Source organism: Leptinotarsa decemlineata, unplaced genomic scaffold (assembly GCF_025532065.1).
Source record: "Leptinotarsa decemlineata unplaced genomic scaffold, Ldec_3_MD MMD2_tig00003335_RagTag_RagTag, whole genome shotgun sequence".
NCBI classification, from domain to species: domain Eukaryota; kingdom Metazoa; phylum Arthropoda; class Insecta; order Coleoptera; family Chrysomelidae; genus Leptinotarsa; species Leptinotarsa decemlineata.
The window spans coordinates 1,694,930-1,714,991 of record NW_027412587.1 but is presented as its reverse complement, the minus strand read 5'-3'; the positions used below and the strand labels follow the sequence as shown (position 1 = coordinate 1,714,991).

Genomic DNA, 20,062 nt, shown 5'->3' with positions numbered 1-20,062 from the left:
ATGCTGTTATGTCTCGCATTTGAAAACACTCTAACCACTTCGATGTTGCATCTTCTATCACTAAAAATTGTTTATTAAATACTGGTCCGAAAAAATCGGCATGCAACCTAGTCCACGGTTGTTCTGGGCACCTCCAGGTTGACAAATATGATGTAGGCGGATTATTTGAATAAACAGCACAAGAATCACAATGTTTTGCCCGATCTTCAATTTGTTTATCAATTGACGGCCACCAAACATAAGATCTTGCAAGGGACTTCATTTTTACAACACCCATATGCGAGCTATGTAATTCTTGTAAAATTGAAGTTTGAAACTTTTTTGGAATTATCAACCTGGAACCCCACATCAAACAATTTTGTTCGACAGAAATTTCATTTTTTCTGCGAAAAAATGGTTGGAATTCATTAGATGGACAGCTTGCAGGCCAACCCTCTCTAACAAAGAACAAAATTTTACTGAGAATCTGATCAATTGCTGTTGCTTGTTTTATTAACTTTACATCTAAAGGAAAATCCGATTTTTCAATGAAATTTAAATACGATATGTTACTGTTGAACCGAAAAATCGATAACCAATTACTTTCTTCGTCTTTTGAGGAATTTATGGGCAGCCTAGATAAAAAATCTGCAACATTATCACTACTTTTCACGTACACTATGTCGTAGGAAAAAGCTGATAAAATGTATGCCCATCTTTGCAATCTACTCGCAGCAAAAACCGGCAACCCTTTTTTGTCACCAAAAATTGCTAACAGAGGTTTGTGATCCGTGTACAAAACAAACCGCTGGCCGTCAATATATTGAAAAAATTTCTTTACTCCAAAAATAATAGCTAAAGCCTCTTTTTCAATTTGTGAATATTTTATTTCACTAGTCGTCAGTAACCTTGAAGCAAAAGCAATTGGCCTTTCAGAGTTATCTTTATAAATATGGGAGATTGTTGCGCCTAGAGCAAATTGAGAAGTGTCTACGCTTAGTTTAATTTTTTCCTCTGGATTGAAATGTGCCAGAACCGAGGAAGAGACCAATAACTTTTTTGCTTCTTCAAAGCTTTTATTACACTCTTCATTCCATTCCCAACTTGCACCTTTTTTCAATAACCTATGAAGTGGCTTCAAAATTTGAGAAGCATTTTTCATGAATTTACAATAAAAATTCAACATACCTAAAAAAGATTTTAGTTCAGTTACAGTTTCAGGAATTTTTGCCTTTTTAATTGCTACTACAAGTTCATCTAAAGTATGTAGTCCGTTTTTATCTATTACATGACCAAGATATTTGACAGAATTTTTGAAGAAAAAGCATTTTTCTTTCTTTACCTTCAAGCCGCATTCTTGAAGTCGTTTAAAAACTTTTTCCAATCTATCGAGATGCTCTCTATCAGTCCTTCCCGTTATTACTATATCGTCGAGGAAACAGACAACTCCTGGAAAAATAAACATCTGCTCCATGATATTTTGGAAAATGAATGCAGCGCTTGAAATTCCGTAGGATAGTCTTGTATACGAAAAAAGACCTTTGTGAGTTGTAATAGTGACTAATTCTCTAGAATTTTCTGACAATAAAACTTGCTGATAAGCATCAGAAAGATCAATTTTTGAGAATTTGTCACCTCCTTGCAACTGAGAAAAAAGATATTCTACTCTTGGAAGAGGAAAATGTTGAACAACTAAATTAGGATTCAGTGTAATTTTAAAATCTCCACATAAACGAACCGATCCGTTTTGCTTTAAAACTGGTACAACAGGCGTGGCCCATTCTGAGAATTCGGTTGGTATTAAAACTTTATTTTTAACTAATCTCTCAATCTCCGTTTCTACTTTCGGTTTTAATGCAAAAGGAACTGGTCGTGGTTTACAAAATTTTGGGATGGCTCCCAAATTATTGTAAAAAATTTCATTGTATTTATTGACCAGAGAATTGATTTCTGTTGAAGAACTAAGGTCAGAATAATTCAGTATATTATAATCTAATGATGAATTTGTATCAACATAATTTTTCTTAACCTTACATAAACCTAAATTCAGCATTTTCAACCCATTTCTACCTATGAGTGGAGGACCACCATTTTTTACCACATAAGTTTTTAATATATGTTTTTCACCTTCATAAAATATTTCTAAGTTCAAAAATCCCATAGGTTGAAATGTGACACCTACATAATCTCTTAGCGATAAATCGCTTTTGAACAGCGTTTTACTACTAAAATGCTTTAAATATAATTTTTCGGAAATGGCAGAATGGGCAAATCCTGAGTCAACTTCAAAACTAATTGGGATATTATCAACTCTTAAATTAATAAAAAATGGTTGTACATTTCCATTGCTGTCAATATCAGTATCAAAATTACTTAAATTTAATATTGATTGATCGAAATTACAGTTATTCACAGAATTGGATTTGAAATCTGATAAATTAAAAATTGACTGATCTGAATCTATATCTGTTTGACATTCAGTTACGCTTAAATATTTGTTTGACGTCGATTTGCGTTGTGGCGCCAAATGACCTTTTTTACCACATTTATGGCAATTACAATTTTTGAAAGCACAATCACTTGCCTTATGATTACTGCGACCACAAACGAAACAACATACCTTCGTTGAAAAACGTTTATTTTGACTCACCCTTGGATTCTTCAAATTATTCTTACCAGTCGCACCACTGCTTCCTTGGACCGTATCACTACGTTGTTGGTTGACGTTACCTATCGACCTTCCTTTTGACTGGGGTCTATGAAAGTTTAGGGGATCTGCGGGCTCTTGTTTAATGCATACCTTTTCTCTGAATAAATGCTCCTTCAGCGCCGATTCCTTGGACAGAGCAATTTTCAACACTGACTTCAAAGTGACCTTTACGTCTGAAGCATCCTCTTCAAATAGCCGATCCATAATATCTTTATCAGCGATTCCAATGACAAATATATCACGCAATATAATCTGAAGTTCCGTGCCGAAGTTACATTTGGAAGCTAAACTTTTAACACGTGCTCCCAATCACCGACACTTTCCTTTTCACTTTCACGGGCAGAAAATAATTTTAATCTTTCTGCGAAATAGGATTTTACAGGTGTCAAATGTTCATTCAGCAGTGTAACCAAATCTTCGAAAGATTTTGCTTCCAGAAGATTCGGTACACATAAATTACGCACTAATTTATAGCAGTCTTCCGATAGTGTGTTCAGAAGTATAGCCTTTTTACGTTTAGCGTCCACTATGTCGTTGGCAATGAAAAATTTTTGGAGTCTCTCTTGAAAAACCGAAAAATCTGAACTGCTCGGATCGAAGGTTTCCAAGGTCCCGAGAAACCCGAAACACTTTTGACTTCCACTATCACCTGGCATTTTTATTTCGTGAATTCCACTAAATAAAAAAAAATCACACTATTTTTCCAATGAGTACGTGAATTCCAAATATCCTCGTCGCCAATAATGTTATGTATGTTCGATATTAATTTGAACATCAAACAAACATACATTTAAATAGGAAATAATAATACACAGCTTCAATTCGAACTTACTATATTCACGGCCAAATACATACTACTGATATATATATATATATATATATATATATATATATATATATATATATATATATATATATATATATATATATATATATATATATAAAAACATCTGGGACTTTTTACAAAGAACCGTTAAGGGTATCTTACAATTACGAACCACCATTCTTATTGACAATGGGTGTACATTAGATTTCGTTCAAATATTTTCGTTTCAATGCTCTTTTGAATTTTTTCAAAGCCATTAGTTTAAATTCATCAGAGATTGAGTAGTACACTCGTGCGATCTGGTATGAAAAAGATTTTTTGAATAATTCTGTACGGTGTATGGGGGTGTTAGTCTTCCCCTGTAACGAATGTTGATATTGTGGACATCTGAACGGTATGACAATTTCTTGTATAAATATTTGGGAGCTTTTTCAGTGATAATTTTATGGTATAGACAAGCAGCATGTAATGATTGCCGTTTTGCCATATTGAGCCAGTTGGTATCTTTGAGTTTATGAGATATATGTTGGCCACGTTTGATGCCGTGTATTAGACGTAGACAATTGTTTTGAACAACCTGAATTCTACGTTTATCTTCATAATCAATGCATGGCCCATAGACTGTGATTCCAAAATTAAATCTGGATAATACAAGAGATTCACAGAGTATGGTTTTTACTTTTTTGTTGAGACATTGTCTGTTGGTATAAATTTGTTTGATGTTCATATAGGCAATACTGATGCATTTATTGATGTGATGTTTGAATTTCAAGTTCGAATCAAGGATGATACCTAAAATTTTCGCATGTTCAGTCGGTGCAACCACATCCTTGTCTACAGTTAATTGAAAGCCATTCAGTTCTCTCTCAGCCCCAAAGACCAAAACTGAACTTTTACTAGCATTGATTTGAAGACAATGCTGCGCAGATGTGGAAATCAATGAGGCTATGTCTTCATTTAGCATCTGCATTGCAGTAATCATGTCCGAAGGGAGGAATGAAAGATGTAATTGTGTATCATCAGCGTATAGGTTTATTTTGGAGTATTTGATTACATTCACAAAGTTTGAGGTATATAATATAAATAGAAGAGGACCTAAAGTCAAGCCTTGTGGAACACCGCGATTTATCTTCAATGGACTGGATACTGGAGAATAACGTGATTTATCGTATCGAAAGCTTTCGAAAAATCAATCATAACAAGTGCTATAGCTTTTTTATGGTCAAGTGCGCTGAAAACATCATCTGTAATGTTCAAAATTGTCGTTTCACAGCTATGAGATGGGCGGAAGCCCGATTTTGTTTCTGGTAGAAGGTTTTTAGTTGAAACAAATTCAGAAAGTTGGTTGTAAATCACTCTTTCAAATAACTCAGAAACAGCTGGCAGAATGCTAATTGGACGCAAATCTTTGAAGCTTTCTGGGTTACTTTTTTTTGGAAGAGGTATTACCAGGGCTTCCTTCCAACAATTTGGATAATCACCTGTTTGAATGCAGAAATTTATTATGTGTGTTATGTAAGGTACTATGAAAGGACAACACATAATCAATAATCTGATATTTATGCCATCGGAGCCTTGAGCATTACTTTTTATAGTGTATATGATTTTTTGTATATCAATTTCGCTTATTTGTTGGAAGGAAAACTCAAGACTCTTCTGCCTTTTATCATTTTTGTAAAATTCCAGAATTTCAGGATGCATTACCAAGTTGGGATTTGAATTCACGAAAAAGTTATTAAGTTCATCAGGCTTCTTAAGTTCTTCTGAAATATCAGTAGGTTTTTTTTTATTTATATTAAGTAAACCTAGTTCTTTCCAGACTTTGTTCACACCATTTGTTCGCATCGTATGTTGAAAGTAAGCTCTTTTTTCATTTTTACATGCTAGAGTGGTATAATTTCTCAAAGATTTATAATACTCATAATGACCTACATTTTTCAATCGTTTCCACCTAGCGCGAGCCTTATCTCTTAGTTTCATTAATAGTCGTATATTATCAGTAATCCAAGGGGAATAAGGTTTTGTTATTCTGATAGTTTTCAGTGGGGCATGATGGTTGAAGACCGAAAGAATGGAGTCGTTTAGAAGTTACAGTTTCTCGTTCATACCATTCAGATCGTAAATCGAAGGAAACGAAGCATGCCGGATATTTGAGTAGAAATCGTCTATAGAAAAATTCCGAAAGTCCCTGATAACTTTAAATGTTTCCAGTTTTTTGGGTGCCGAAGTAAGTAACTCAGCATATATGAGTTCATGATCCGACATATCATCTGCCGGTACAACAGCAGCGCATTTCACGAAGTTTTCAACGTTGCTTGTGATAATTAAATCGATAAGAGTCGAAGTGGAGAGTGTAGTACGGGTAGGTGACTCAATAATTTGTGAAAGTCCGTAGGCTTCAAACATACAATTGAGTTTTTTGGAAGATGGATTGTTGGTTGATAGCATATCAATATTGAAATCATCTAAATAGATAAGTTCATCATATTTTGAGATGAATGAGGAAAAATTATGTTCTAGGTCAGTGATGAACTCATTGGTAGGAGTATTTGGTGGTCTATACACGAACCCAATCATAAACACTTGAGTATTTATGTGCAGTTCCATCCACAATTGCTCGGTTACTGAATATGGTGTGATGATTATGCGATATTTGAGGGATTTACTAATATAGAAACACACACCACCTCCTCTTCCCGAGTGTCTATCTTTTCTTACAAGAGTGTACCCTTCAATCTCTAATGACTCATCATTCACTGCTGAAGTCAACCAGGTTTCTGACAGTCCTATTACAGAATGTGATGATACATGTGCCTCAAATACATCAAATTTTGGGATTAGGGATCTTATATTCAAATGAACAATTTTAAATGATTTAGACATTATAAAAATATATTATATGAAACGATCAAATAAGAATTTTTTAGACCTTTGCTGATATCTTGTTGACCTCTCACTTTTATCACTGGACACTGAGTTGAATACGGAATACTTCATATGCTCTTTATTTTGGGATGTTTTTTTGGTATCGATCATATCTTTTTCTTCAAAGGGTTTCAGTTTGGTAAGCGCTATTTCAGAGAAATTATCCAATGCTCTGGCCTCATCCAGCAGATGAGGGAATGTGGGTGTAACAGGAGCACTATTTAATATACTTTTTGGCTCTGACGTATCTTCATCTATTAGTTTCAGTTGGTTAACCGTGTACGTTTCTCCAGTTACTTGCAGAGTGTTACCTCTTATTTTGGCATTGAGCTGCTGCGCTCTTGCCTTGTTCCGATGTTTCAACAATATTTTTTCTCTTTTTCTCTTTTCATCATTATCTCCTACCACATAGTAACGGCTACATCCTTCAATTTACACAACGTAGCTTTCATTACAATATTTGAAAAGTTTACAATGCCATTCCAAATGAACTGAAAAATATAAAAATTGTAATACTCCATAAACAGAGAAACCACAAAATATCCCACTGGTTGAAAGCCCTGTCTATTATTATAATGAATATGTATTTAATGTTCTTTTTTAAATAAAACTCTGCATCTACGGTTATTCATGATCAGACTCGGGACCTCTTGTATATATTTGAGATACACAGTATTGTTTCCTCCTTTGAACATTCCGTTTCTGTTTTTTTTCTGTGTGTGTCTACTAATTGTATATGCCTGCTGCTGAATTATGTGTTGTTTTGTTAACAGAGGCTCATGTGGCCCATGATCCATATTGATATTGACATATACAGTGTATAAAAACCAAATGAAATAAATTCATTATTTCGGTTTCGGTGCATATTTTAACAACTTCAAATTTAAATTATAATTTGACATTCTTCTACTGAAAAATTCTACCCCTACCTTCAACTATTGTCGAATGACAGGTACAATTTCCAATTTTTTAGATGGAAAGTATAGGCTTGTGATATATAGTTTGAAAGGTCTCTTCATTCTCTATTCAAAAATGTTATCGCTTTCAAGTTCAAATCGTGTGGTTACCGAAATTTGATAAAATACACTCAAAACTTATTGCAATATACTCAAAACATATTTCGTGTTGGGGTATTGATAATATAAAAGTAAGCAAAAACCATAACAATGTTTTTTTTAGATGGTAACCTTTAAAAAACTGTAAATAATTTCCGTGGCAACCTTACTTTGAAACGCCTTGTCAACTTGTTTTGTATGTTTCAACATTAGTTGTTAGTATTTTGATTCGTTAACTTCAAGTCTGACAAATGGATATATTTGACGGAAATGCATAAAATAACGGTTTTACGAATGATTGGTTACGAAGATAAAACACGAACACAACAGGAAGTAGCTCGCCTATTTCATGAGAAATTTTCTAATTTACTGCCCATATATCAAGGAACAGTAAGCAAAATAAAGAGTTTCGCGAGCTTGGTCATGTGAGGCAGATGAAAAAAGCAGCTGCCAATGCAATGAGTGATGAACTCAAATCAGATGTGATGCTCGAGTTTGAGGAAAACCCACATACATCGAGTGGACAGGCATCCACTACATTCAATGTTAGCCATTCATCGATAGTAAACATATTAAAAGAAAATAAAATGCATTTCTATAAAATGATACCTATAACTCAGGAGCTCATGGAAGACGATTTTGATAGAGGAACTTATTCTTGTGGGCAAATGATGGACATGTTGGATAACAATTGGATTGTAGGAAACCATATCATTGATCCCTTTTATATTGAGGGCAACTTGAATGGCGATAATTATTTGGCACTACTTCAAAATTATGTCTTTTCTAGTTTAGCAAATTTATATCCTGATCCAGGAAACCCTCCAGTTCCAGTAAATACGATATAGTTTCAGCAGGATGAAGCACCACTACATTACCAAGTTAATGTCCGGCAATATCTCGATACAACACTTCTCAACCGGTAAATAGGGAGGCGAGAATCGATTGAATGGCCAGCGCGATCACCTGACCTTTCATCATTAGATTTATTTTTATGGGGATATGTGAAGAACAATGTGTACAAAACTAAACCTTCATTTGAATTGAAGGGGTTATATTTTCAGGAGTGATTAATTTTTTGGGAAAGAAAGTTTTTGGCTTTCTACTAATCCATCTGATACAAAAAAAGGGATGAGAGAATCTTCCAAAGAAAGGAAGGAAGTATCAATTGATTAAGGAAGGAAGTATCAATTGATTACTTCCTTCCTTTCTTTGGAAGATTCTCTCATCCCTTTTTTTTGTATCAGATGGAGTAGTAGAAAGCCAAAAACTTTCTTTCCCAAACAATAAACCTTCATATTCGAATGACTTAAAAAAAACGAATAACGCTTGCGATTAGGTCGGTCACGCCTGATATGTTAAATAAGTTTAGAAGACAGTTTTATTTGAGATTAGAATGTTACCAAAACGTTTTGACCATCTACATCTATAGTTCTTATTCGTATTCTACATTTCATTACGTTTTGCATTACATTTCAGTTTTTGGGTGTATTTTATCGAATTTGGGTGACCACATGATTTTAATTTATTTCATCTTAATTGTTGCAATAAACTTGAAAGCGATAACATTTTTGAATACTTCCCATTTAAAAAATTGGGGGTTGTACCTGTCATTCGAAGGGTGTTGAAGGTAAGGGTATCATTTTTCCGCTGAAGTATGTTAAATTATAATTTACATTTGACGTGTTTCGGGATTTTTCTAAAATATGTACAGTAACCGAAATAATGAATTTATTCCATATGGCTTTTACACACTGTATAAGAAATTAATATCTGAACAATTGACAGCTTGATAATTGACAAGAGTTTTTCTAATGGAAGGTTGAATCCGCGTTCACATCCACATGCCTCTAGTCAAAGATGCTACGTTATTTTAGTACAGCCCAATATTTTAACAGTATTATTATGTTATAAGGCATCTTCAGTACTAATCAGCTCTTGTGGACATATCGTGGACAATACAGACATACAATATGAAAATATCTCTGGTACATTATTGAATACTTTGAGACTTACTTAAAACTGAATGCAAACGGCAGAATCTCTAGGAACTCCTTGTTTATAGTAATTAAAATCAACGAAGACAGATTTCTGTCTTCGTTTTGTACTGTTTTTATTCATTCATTCATATCATTCATTTATTTACGACAAATCACAACTCCAAAGTAAACCAATCAGCTATACAAAAAGAAATCACTCAGTTAAAAGCATATGATTTCCAAAGAACTGGGCAATAGTATCCATTTCATGACATGGCTAGTGTTTTATCCGATAAAATGAGCTTCGTCGGCAAACCCTCTCCGGAATTCAATTAGAGATCTACAATTTCATAGGAGTTTTCTTTTTGGAAAGCGAATAAGAATAAATCAGTGGGCCAACCTCTCCGTTCATTCAACAGCTTCGTGGATCCCATGAAGGAAACAGTGAAAGTTATTTAAACGATGTAAATAGCACTCACTACGTTAACGTTTATTTCTCAACTTCCCAGACTGAGTAATGAAAGGAGTTAAGGTGGCAAGTTTCGAGATAAATTATCCGGAATGCGTTAGGTTAAATGCGCCCAATTTGCATAAGGTAACAACGCACTATAACTGTGGGAAATTTGTATAGAAAACATTCGTGGTGATGGATTGGGGGATTTAATGGAGTAGACCCCACTTCAACTCCGGTACTCGGTTTGGAAGCTAAATTTACTTCGTTACCATGGCCTTTTAAGATCCAGCCCACTGAAGTTCTTCGAGGCGTAGTATTAAGATAATGTAATTATGTATTCAGTAGAATGATTTTTTGGAAATGAGGAAAGCTCACCTATGGTAGTTTTTCTTGATTCCTGTCTGAACATCGAATAGTTGTCAAACGATAGCATTTAGTGAATCGATTTATTTTAATACTCACTACCAGTTATCATATGGCTTCAAATTAAAAGTTAATATGAAAATAAATATTTTCTGTTAGAAGTTAGAATTTCCAAAGGAAGTAACATGTATTTGAGTTACGTAAGTTACTCAAAGAATGAAGTACTACGTGAAATTCAACGTATATTTACAAATAATAAGCAAAAAACGTATTCGAAATATTCGTCAAACCATTGACCGATAATTGGTCAGAATCAATTGTAAACGTATTTAAAATAAATACAGTGTGACCCACTTGAAAGCGTAATACCTTCCCAAAATTTGCATCTTTTCTCCGATTTCGATGTTAATTGTAGGCCTACTGCGAATATTTTTATAGGTTGCGATTTTTTACTAAAAATTCAAAATCATCATTGGACTGGGTACCCTCTCAAATAGTCAAATGAGAGTCAAATCAACATTCACATTGTATTATGATAGAATGTTAACCGCACACCTGTTAAACGGTTTGTAAATCTTGGTGAGTTGGCCGTGAAACACCGAGGATATACAAAATCGCGCTTTTTTCATTTGGCATTGGAAACAAAAGGCTATTTTTGATTATTGTTGCTGCTGTCAAAAGCTGTATTGAAACAGTAACGTCACATTATGCACGATTAGTAAGAAAAATATTTTGTAAAGCGGTGGGAATTAGTGATTTATCTTGGGAGAACTAAGTGTGCGAGATAGAATTGAACTTGTGCGCCTTGTCGGAGATAATGCTCTTCTGGCGAGAGGAGCTGGAATTTCATAACAGACACGCTTATAAACTTTCAGTGAGCAGCAGTACGGTAAACTGGATAAATTCTGTTTTTAACGAATTAGGTTGTGTATCGAGGCATATTCTCAATAACAGAAACAATCCACATCCTAAGAATGAAATGGTGTGCAAATATTGCAATATTTTCGTAATAATCCTCATTCAAGCTTTCGAACGGATAGTTTGAACTTAAATATCCCTAAAGAAAATATCAGGAGATGTCTTATAAAAAATAAAATTAAACCATTCAAGCCAAAAATTTCACACACTCTGTTTCTGGGCTGAAGGAGAATATTTGAATAATATTAAACTTCTTCAAAACAATTTTGTTTAGTGATGAAGCTACGTTCACTACAAATAGAGTAGTCTCGTCCCAAAATTCAAAGTACTGGTCTGCGGATAATTCTAATATATTTCCATAAAAAAATGTGTGGTGGGGAATAATCAATGATAAGATTATCAATCTGTTATTTTTTCGAAAGTAATTTGAATGGAATTATATTTTTAGACTTTTTGAAAAATGAGTTTTGGGACGCAAAACATAATTTACCAGTGCAGAATCGCTTGAATTTGAAGTTTCAGTTATATGGGTCTTCTGTACATAATGCAGTTATTGTCAGGGAATGGCTGAATAATAGTTACGGAAATCGATGGATAGGTAGGTCGAAATAGTCCTTACATTGAGTAGCCGCCAAGATCACCAGACCTGACACTGCTAGATTTTTTCTTTTGGGTACTGTGGAGCAAATAATTCACAAGCCCAGACCGCAGTCAGTAGAGAAACTACGAATTAGAATATCTGCTACAGCTTGTACCGAAATTACAACAGAAAAACTGAGAAAAGTTATATTGAATATTAGAAGAATTTATGACAAGTACATTGTAATGAATGGAGGATTGATTGAAACAACAAAAATTTGATGAACGTTCATTCCTGTTTCTGTCCACACTAATTTGTTGAATATTGTATTTCAATTGTTTAATTTGTCCAATGATTAATTGATCAGAATAAATATGTCCTTTCGTTTATTTAATTTGCCACGTAGTTATCAACGATTACTAGATGTTTATTTTACTTTTCAGTACATCACATACTTGATTCGACCACAGAATTATTAACATCGAATATTTTTTTATGAAACTTGGTACACCACCATTTGAGAGGGTACCCAGTCCAATGGTGATTTTAAATTTTTCTAACAAAAAACGCTAGTACGATTTCTTGTATTTTAACCTATAAAAAAATTCGCAGCAATCCTTGGTTTTTGTAGAAAGAAAATGATATTTCGTCCTAAAGAACAGTTTTCTGAGCTCTTCAATTCAAAATAAAGTTCTGGGAAATCGGAAAAAATATGCAAATTTTAGGGAGGTGTCCCGCTTTCAAGTAGGTCACACTGTATATTTCATGAACAGTTTTGTTTTAGTTCACGTGATGGAGCGTCTTTCAAAAGTATAATATCTGAAACTGCTGTGTTTTCAATATAGTTCACGTTCAGTTACGCAACCTTTAATGAAATGAATAAAAACACTTTTGTTTAATTACCACTAGTTAATTTTATTTATACGACCGGTTTCGGGTATAACCCCATTATCAAGTATCAAACTGAAATGTTAACTTTGAAAACTCGGTTATATTGGGAGTTTTCAGGTAAGATGGAAGGACTGGTAGTTGAACGGCAGGTAGTTGAACGAACCAGGAAGCCAACTTTAAAATTTTACACTGCAGATTATAAGCATTGTTAAACTCATAAATAATGAAGACCTACATTAATCGAGTTGCTCGTTTAGGGGTATATATTTCTGGTTTTCAATTGATTTGTTAATTTTCATGGCTTCCAATAATTTTTTCCCTTTATTACATATGTGTAGGATTTTGAGGTTATCTTGACTTATCTTGTTTTTGATTCTTGAATATCTTCGTACATTGTAGATTTTTGTCCAAACAGACATGTTCACGCAACCTTACGTCAAAATTTCTACCGGTTTGGCCTGTATATACTGCAGAGCATTCGCCACATTCTATATATACCTGATTTTTTCATTCTATTTCGTTTGGTTTTTGCATTAATTAGAGTTCTGCCTATATTATCATTACTTATGAAAGCTGTTGATATGTTGTATTCAGAGAAATAATTTTTAATATTTTCTGATAGTTTACCTGAGTACTTGATGCTACTATACTTAACTATATTGTGTTCTCGACAGTTTGGACTCATTTTATGTTTGGCAAACGTTTTGTGAAATTACCGTAACGATATATGACTCTTTACATAGATATGTAGATCATGCATAGAAGTTACTTTTAGATACAAACTGAAAGAGAAAAACCCTCTAGAAACAACCATTTCCACTTCTTATAAACAAGTTTCTATTCCAAACAAATTACTCATATAAGGAAAAGAGATTTTTGTATTATTCAATGTTTATATGAAAATAGTTGTTTCTGGAGGGATTTTTTTGCCACTTTATAACTGCATGATCTACACATCTTTGCAAAGAGTTCATTCTGAACTGAATTGCTTTCTTCCTTTGTTCCTTTGACCTTTCCCAGATGGAGAAGTAGAAAGCGAAAATCTTTCTTTCCCAAAAACTAATCTCTATCCCTAAAAGTATATCCCTTTTCAGTGCTGCACGAATCAGAGTGTTCAGTGGTTTTTATTCACACGTATCTCACTATTCAAAAGCATTCTTTTAAATTATGCAATTTCCTGCAATTGCAATGTTAAACGCTTTTGCATATAAAAGCAAAAACACGAATCAACAGTTTTTCCTAATAACCCCCATAAAGTTGAAAAACACGCATAAAGAAAATAAATACCTCATTCTACTGATATTAACAAGCGCGTATAATAATAAATGAGTAATCGTTAAGTTGGCAAAAATCACGAACGAAATGAACTCGGGCACGCAACTTCATCAAGCACATAAACCGAATGTGCAAGGAACCAGTTCCAGTAATTTATAATAACTATGTTGAGTAAGTGAAGTGAAGTTATTCAATCCTCAGGCTTATTGAAAAATAGACAAATCATTAAGAAATGAACTACTACTTTGTTAATTTTCTGTTTATAATGATTTATTGGGACGAGGTTTTTTTTATACTCGAGACGAACAGTACCGTAAGGGAGCGGTGCAAAACTTAAGGAAATCAATGAAAATGTCAAAATAGCATTTTGTATTTCAATTTTTATGATATAGTTCGTTTGTTATTTCAATGGAAACATTCTTAAAATGCCTGCTGTTGAAGTATTATTGACAAAAATAATCTTCATTTGGAAGATAATAACAGACTGACAGTTGAAGGGAAACCAGTTTGAAGGTGATATTTTTAATGCAGAGGATTTGACGAAGAGAAAAGAAAGTGTTTTTCCACAAAGTTATTCGTTGATATTCAATCTTCATGAATGAGAATAACTCTGGTATCGGCCACGAATGATGTAGATAAATAGTGCTATATGTGCAGTGAAGTGAAACAGGTTAGTTTTGTTTCTACAGCTTACCGTTATAAAGACCATTTGATATTTATTTATAAGAAACTGAATAAATCTAGAATTTTTTAAACGAAATAATTCATTTATTCGGTCAGTTCAGTGTATTGCCTGTTATCTGGAAAATAATAGTTTTGATGATTATTAATGATTACAGTATTTTATTTACTTTTAATAAAATCGTGTCTACCGAACTGTTCACTACAAACAAACATATATTTGCTGCTTTTAACGGGTCTTCAAACAGGGACTTCTGAATCTTGACAATTGATAACGGCCATTATGTTGAAGCTACATCTGTTGAATAAGTCCACTGTGAATTTTGGGCTGGCGGCGTCATTGGTCCATATTTCTTTAAGAACGACGTTGGCCGGGCCGTCAACGGCAAGCACTATAGATCAATGATTATCAATTATTTTTTACCTGAATTTGATGATCTGTACACCAACGCCATGTGGTTTTAACAGGACGAGCACCAGCGATTTGAGGACATGGTCATCTCAGGTGTAGGTGATGTGAACTGACCACCGAGATCGTGCGATTTGACTCCATATTAGTATTTTTCTTGTGGGGTTTTCTTAAGTTGCAGGTGTACGCAAATAAGACATAAACCACTGCGGTCTTAAAAGCTAAGAAAATCTATGTCATCGGTCAAATTCAGCTTGATTTAGGTGCCAAAGTCATGGAGAATTGGTCGTTTCGTATGCGCTCCACCCAGAGAAGCCGTGTGGAAGACATTTGAACGAATAAAAATGTTTAATGATATTTCACACACACACACACGCTATTTTATTCAAATTCAAAGATAGGAAACGCTAAATGAAAGACCTTATATTACCGAAACTGAGAATAATTTTCCATTTCTACGTTATTTTTAGATCTTGTGGAAAGTTATGCTTGGATACATTGTTATGCATAATTATTCTACTTTCTTTATCAAAAAATACATTCTGAAGTTGCTATCATTGAAAAAACTGATTTTTCCATTTTTTAAAAAGTAGATGAGAGTTTTAAAGAGTAGATGAATGTAACAAGAAATATTTGAAATTTTTATCGACTTAATGACCTATCACAACAAACGTTATATATGATATCCCATCTGAAAAGATAGGACGAATTGAAAATTGATATGATGTTAGATTTGCAAAACGAAAAATACATACTGAAATATATACTCACGCACACAAAACCCAACCACATATAGAAAAACAAAGAATTGCGTTTATAAAATACTATGTTGCTGTATCGCTGCTGTTCCAATATTTTGAACGAATCAGAATCAACGAACTTAGGCGTGCGCAGCGTTATAGACCAGTGCTTTCAAAAAATTGTTCTACAGCGCCATCTAGTGACGAGTTACAAAAAATTGATAGCCTAAAAACCTTCTCTATGAAAAATTACCTATCCATGTCAAGTTTCATCACGATCGGTTGAGCGATGTAGAAGTTTATCACTTACCAACCAAAATTCATTTTTATATATTAGATCTTGCTCTTCAAGCAAGTGAAACTTCAAGACCATTAAAAACGCGTGAGAATGAATATGGAGATCGCATCAGAAATAGACAATTAACAGGATCAAAATTGTTTGAACACATTTTGATGGAATCGGACAGTGAACATCGAGTTGAATGAAAGAAAATGAGAATAATTTCAAAACTACCCCTCACGATTTGATCTCCACAAACTTTATTTGAAAAATATAATCACAACATGTTTCGCTAGCACAGTAGCTTTCTCACTTGAGTTTTGTAATTACTATGAATCTTCATCAAGTAACGGCCCAATCAATCAGAAAAAAAAAGAGAATAATTGCCAATGATTCATTGGCAATTGGCAAAGAGATGCAGGCTCAAAGAATCAGCATATCAAAAGAGAAGTGCAGCTCCTCAAAAACGGATCGTAGTTGACTACCCGTTTTAAAAAAGTTATCTATAGTGGCGAAATTGCTACAGATTAGTCACAGAGCACCTTATAGACAGTGGTAAACAAAACACGATCAAACTTTGCTGCTGTCAAATAATCAGCTTTTGGTATACTATTTTACAGTGCATCAAAATTTGGAGCAAACAGTGTAGTTTTAACACAGATTTGTTTTTAAACCTACTTCTAAATCTACACGATTGAATCGGGTTCTCCTCCGCCAAAATGTATATAAATATAATGGCGGATGAACCTGGACTTATTTTATATTTGAAGCCACAATTGAAATAGTAGCGTCGTTCAGTCAAATCTAATTCTATGCATTTTATGTTCATCATCTTCAGTCCCGAATTGATAATATTATCATTATCAAGATATGCGACTTCAAAAATGGGCGTTTGTCGAAAGCCATAAAATATTTCGGAATATTATTAAACTGTGGCAGTGCCCCCACTTCTTCCGATTACACTCCCCTCTTTGATATACTAATAACATGTCTAAAATTTCGGCTAACAACTTCATTTTTCAGTTAGGAATATGTGTGAATACTATTTGAAAGCACAAATGAAAGTTTAGGTAGGTATTCTATTTTTCAATCAAATTTTCAAAATCTTTGAAACTGCTGGAAAACAATTTCATGAAAATGAAGAAATCAATAGATGAGTACTATTCCGATCATTCACAAACTGATTTCAATTTGAGGACTACCGGTAGACAGCATTTTCAGCCTGTTGGGCTTCATCAAGTACTCGTTTTGGTTATTCACATTTTTCGAGGTCGGCAATCTGATAATTTAAAGTTCGGGTTGAATCGTGTCTTATGTTTTTAATAGTTCGATGTTTCGGCTTCGACTTTGAAACGTATTGGACACTTGAGACGCAGGTACCTAGTAGAGGTATCTATGGTATAAATAAGGATAACATTGGACGTATATTCAGTTTAATCTTCCTCCTGAAGATAATCACTTGGTGATCCAAACACGTATCGAGATGTTAAAATAACGGTTTGGTGTTGGGATAAAACTCCATTAATATTAGTTTCAATATTCAATTCAAACCAGAATATGGATTTTTAAATTTTCTGTAATATTTTCCTTTTTTCCGCTAAGATTTGTTCAATAACAAACTTGATGATTTTGTTGAAATTTGGTATCAATATCTTCAAATCTGACATTCGGCGACTTTTACCGAAAACTTCTTCCCAAACTTCAGGGTTAAAATAACGCGACCCGTCTGCACCGTATCCGATAACGGAACGGACCGCACTATCCGTCAGAACTCAAAGCATTGTACGCATCACGCACGGTCTACCCGATAAAACGGAGAGTGCAAAGAGGAAGAGGCTAATAAGTGCTCCACTCGAGACATGGTGAAACAATAGGAGGCCGTGACATTGACAACCCTCGCTGTATTGTATGCCGGATCGGCGGGAAACGGGATTCGAGGACTAATCTGGTTTCACTTTGGTAATTTAATTGTTGTATTTGGGCTTCAGTGAAATTACGGCGATGTCGAGTGGCTGGCTTTATGCACACTAAAACATGCAAAGCAGGTTTGTAAGCGGTCCGTTTGTTCGGATCGTTTTTCTGCTAATTTTCCCTTCGTTGTCAGATCTTGGTGGCGGCTGATTTGAAAATAAACAATAATTTAAAATTGCGTATTCGCTGAAAAGGGTATTTTCCTGGATTGTGCTGAAGAGACACTTCCCGTGTTGGTTGAAAAATTTTATGAGTAAAAAGGTCAAATGAACTATGCTAATAACTTAACGTAAAAACTGAGAATTTAGTGGTCAACCTTTCGCAAGCTAAAGGGTGTGATAACAGAAACTGCAATGATACTAAGAACTAATAAATATGTGTGGAAAGCTATCCAACGATAATGGTTGGCTGATTCACGCACCAAACGTTAATTTTCTTCATCTGTTTCATATACTACAATTCAGATTATAACCCCGTCGTATCTGTCTGTCTGAACGCAATAAACTCATAAACTAACGAACGAATTTGCATACGAAATGGTTTGAAACTCTGGCCATTGAAGAAGCCCACAAGAAGCCTCGAGTCTGGTTGAGAAACGTTGACAACACTTTCATAATATGGAACCATGGGAATGCCTAACTAGACACCTTCCTGAACCATATCAACAACGTAAGTCCTTCCATCGCTTTCACAATGGAGAAGGAAGTCCAAAACGAATTGCCATTTTTAGACGTATTGGTAAAGAGGGCCGACACTAAATGGGAAACATCTGTATACCGAAAACCCACTCACACGGGACAGTATCTTTAACAGGAATCCAACCACCATCAATGGACTAAGAGAGGAATCATCAAGACTCTATTATACCGGGCTTTCGGGCTCTGTAATACAAAGGAAGGTCTCGAAAAGGAACTAGTCAGCATCAAAACTGACCATCAACGGTATGGTTACTCCTAAGAGATGGTGGAACAGACTTTGGCTAGAAGACAGCAAGAGCCCCTCACAAGGAAGAGAAACTGCCACAACCAGTAGTTTTACTTCCCTACATCAGAGGATTGTCGGAAAGGGTCCAAGTATAACATCAGATCCTGCTTCAGATCTGGCAACACTATCCGTAGCAGCCTTACGAAAACCAGGCCACCAAACGCGAACTACGATTCCAAGAATTGCATATACCGATACCCTGCGAGTGTGGAGAATCATACATCAGTGAAACTAAAAGGCAATTGAAAGTTCGCATTGCCGAGCACAAGAAACACACACAGCGAGGGGAAACCAGCAAATCAGGAATAGCAGAGCATGTTTGGAATCATCTACATAACATCAAGTGGTCTCAAGCTGAGGTCATCTCCCGCTAAAACCGATGAAGCGGAGAGAGGGAAGAGGGGATAGGTGAAAGCACTCGAAAGACCTATGAATAGTCAGATCTCGGAGGAATAAGTCCAGTTATCATCCGAAGGCGATTGTGGATACTAACAATCGAAACGTTGTGAAGTAACTTGGCTTAGAATCCATTAATTTTTAATTTTCATTTCTTGTTAACAGTTTTTAATTTTTATCTCATGTTATTAGTTACATTTTTTGATTGTTGTTTGTATTTTATTTCATTGTAATTTCAGTTTTTTCAATTAACATAATTGTTATTTTTCAGCTAATCTTCTAAATTTTTTTATAGATTCCTTCAAGGATTTCAAGTCAATTTATATCATATTGGAATTCCGAACCAATGAATCTGATCAGACAGATATGAAATGTATGTATATGTTCTGTTACCCGTACGGTTTGTTAATTAATCTTCGTCTTGAAGATGATCACTTGGTGATTGAAACACGTGTCGAGGTCTTAAAAATAACGGTTCGGTGTTGAAATTGAACTCCAATAATATTCAGTTGATAATAAGGAAAAAATTGTTAAATTCGATCATTCAATATATGTTAATATGTATGCGAAATCTTTGAATTTTGCCGATCTTTGGTTCCTTGATGAATAGTATCACATAATGAGTCTTCTTACCAATCACAGATCT

General features: G+C 34.5%; 1 protein-coding gene across 6 annotated transcripts in view; it reads left to right on the top strand.

Annotated features, from left to right (window-relative positions):
• Positions 1–20,062, top strand: part of LOC111507432 (uncharacterized) — a 544,290-nt gene that overhangs the window by 485,057 nt on the left and 39,171 nt on the right. Inside the window, exon 1 of one of the 6 annotated variants that reach the window (XM_074177943.1) lies at positions 14,438–14,625. The exons of the other annotated variants lie outside the window; for them this stretch is intronic. Within the exon in view, the coding sequence (XP_074034044.1) occupies positions 14,605–14,625 (21 nt within the window). The 5' untranslated portion in view covers positions 14,438–14,604. Of the gene's footprint in view, positions 1–14,437; positions 14,626–20,062 lie in introns of those variants that run through there. 6 annotated transcript variants of the gene reach the window in all.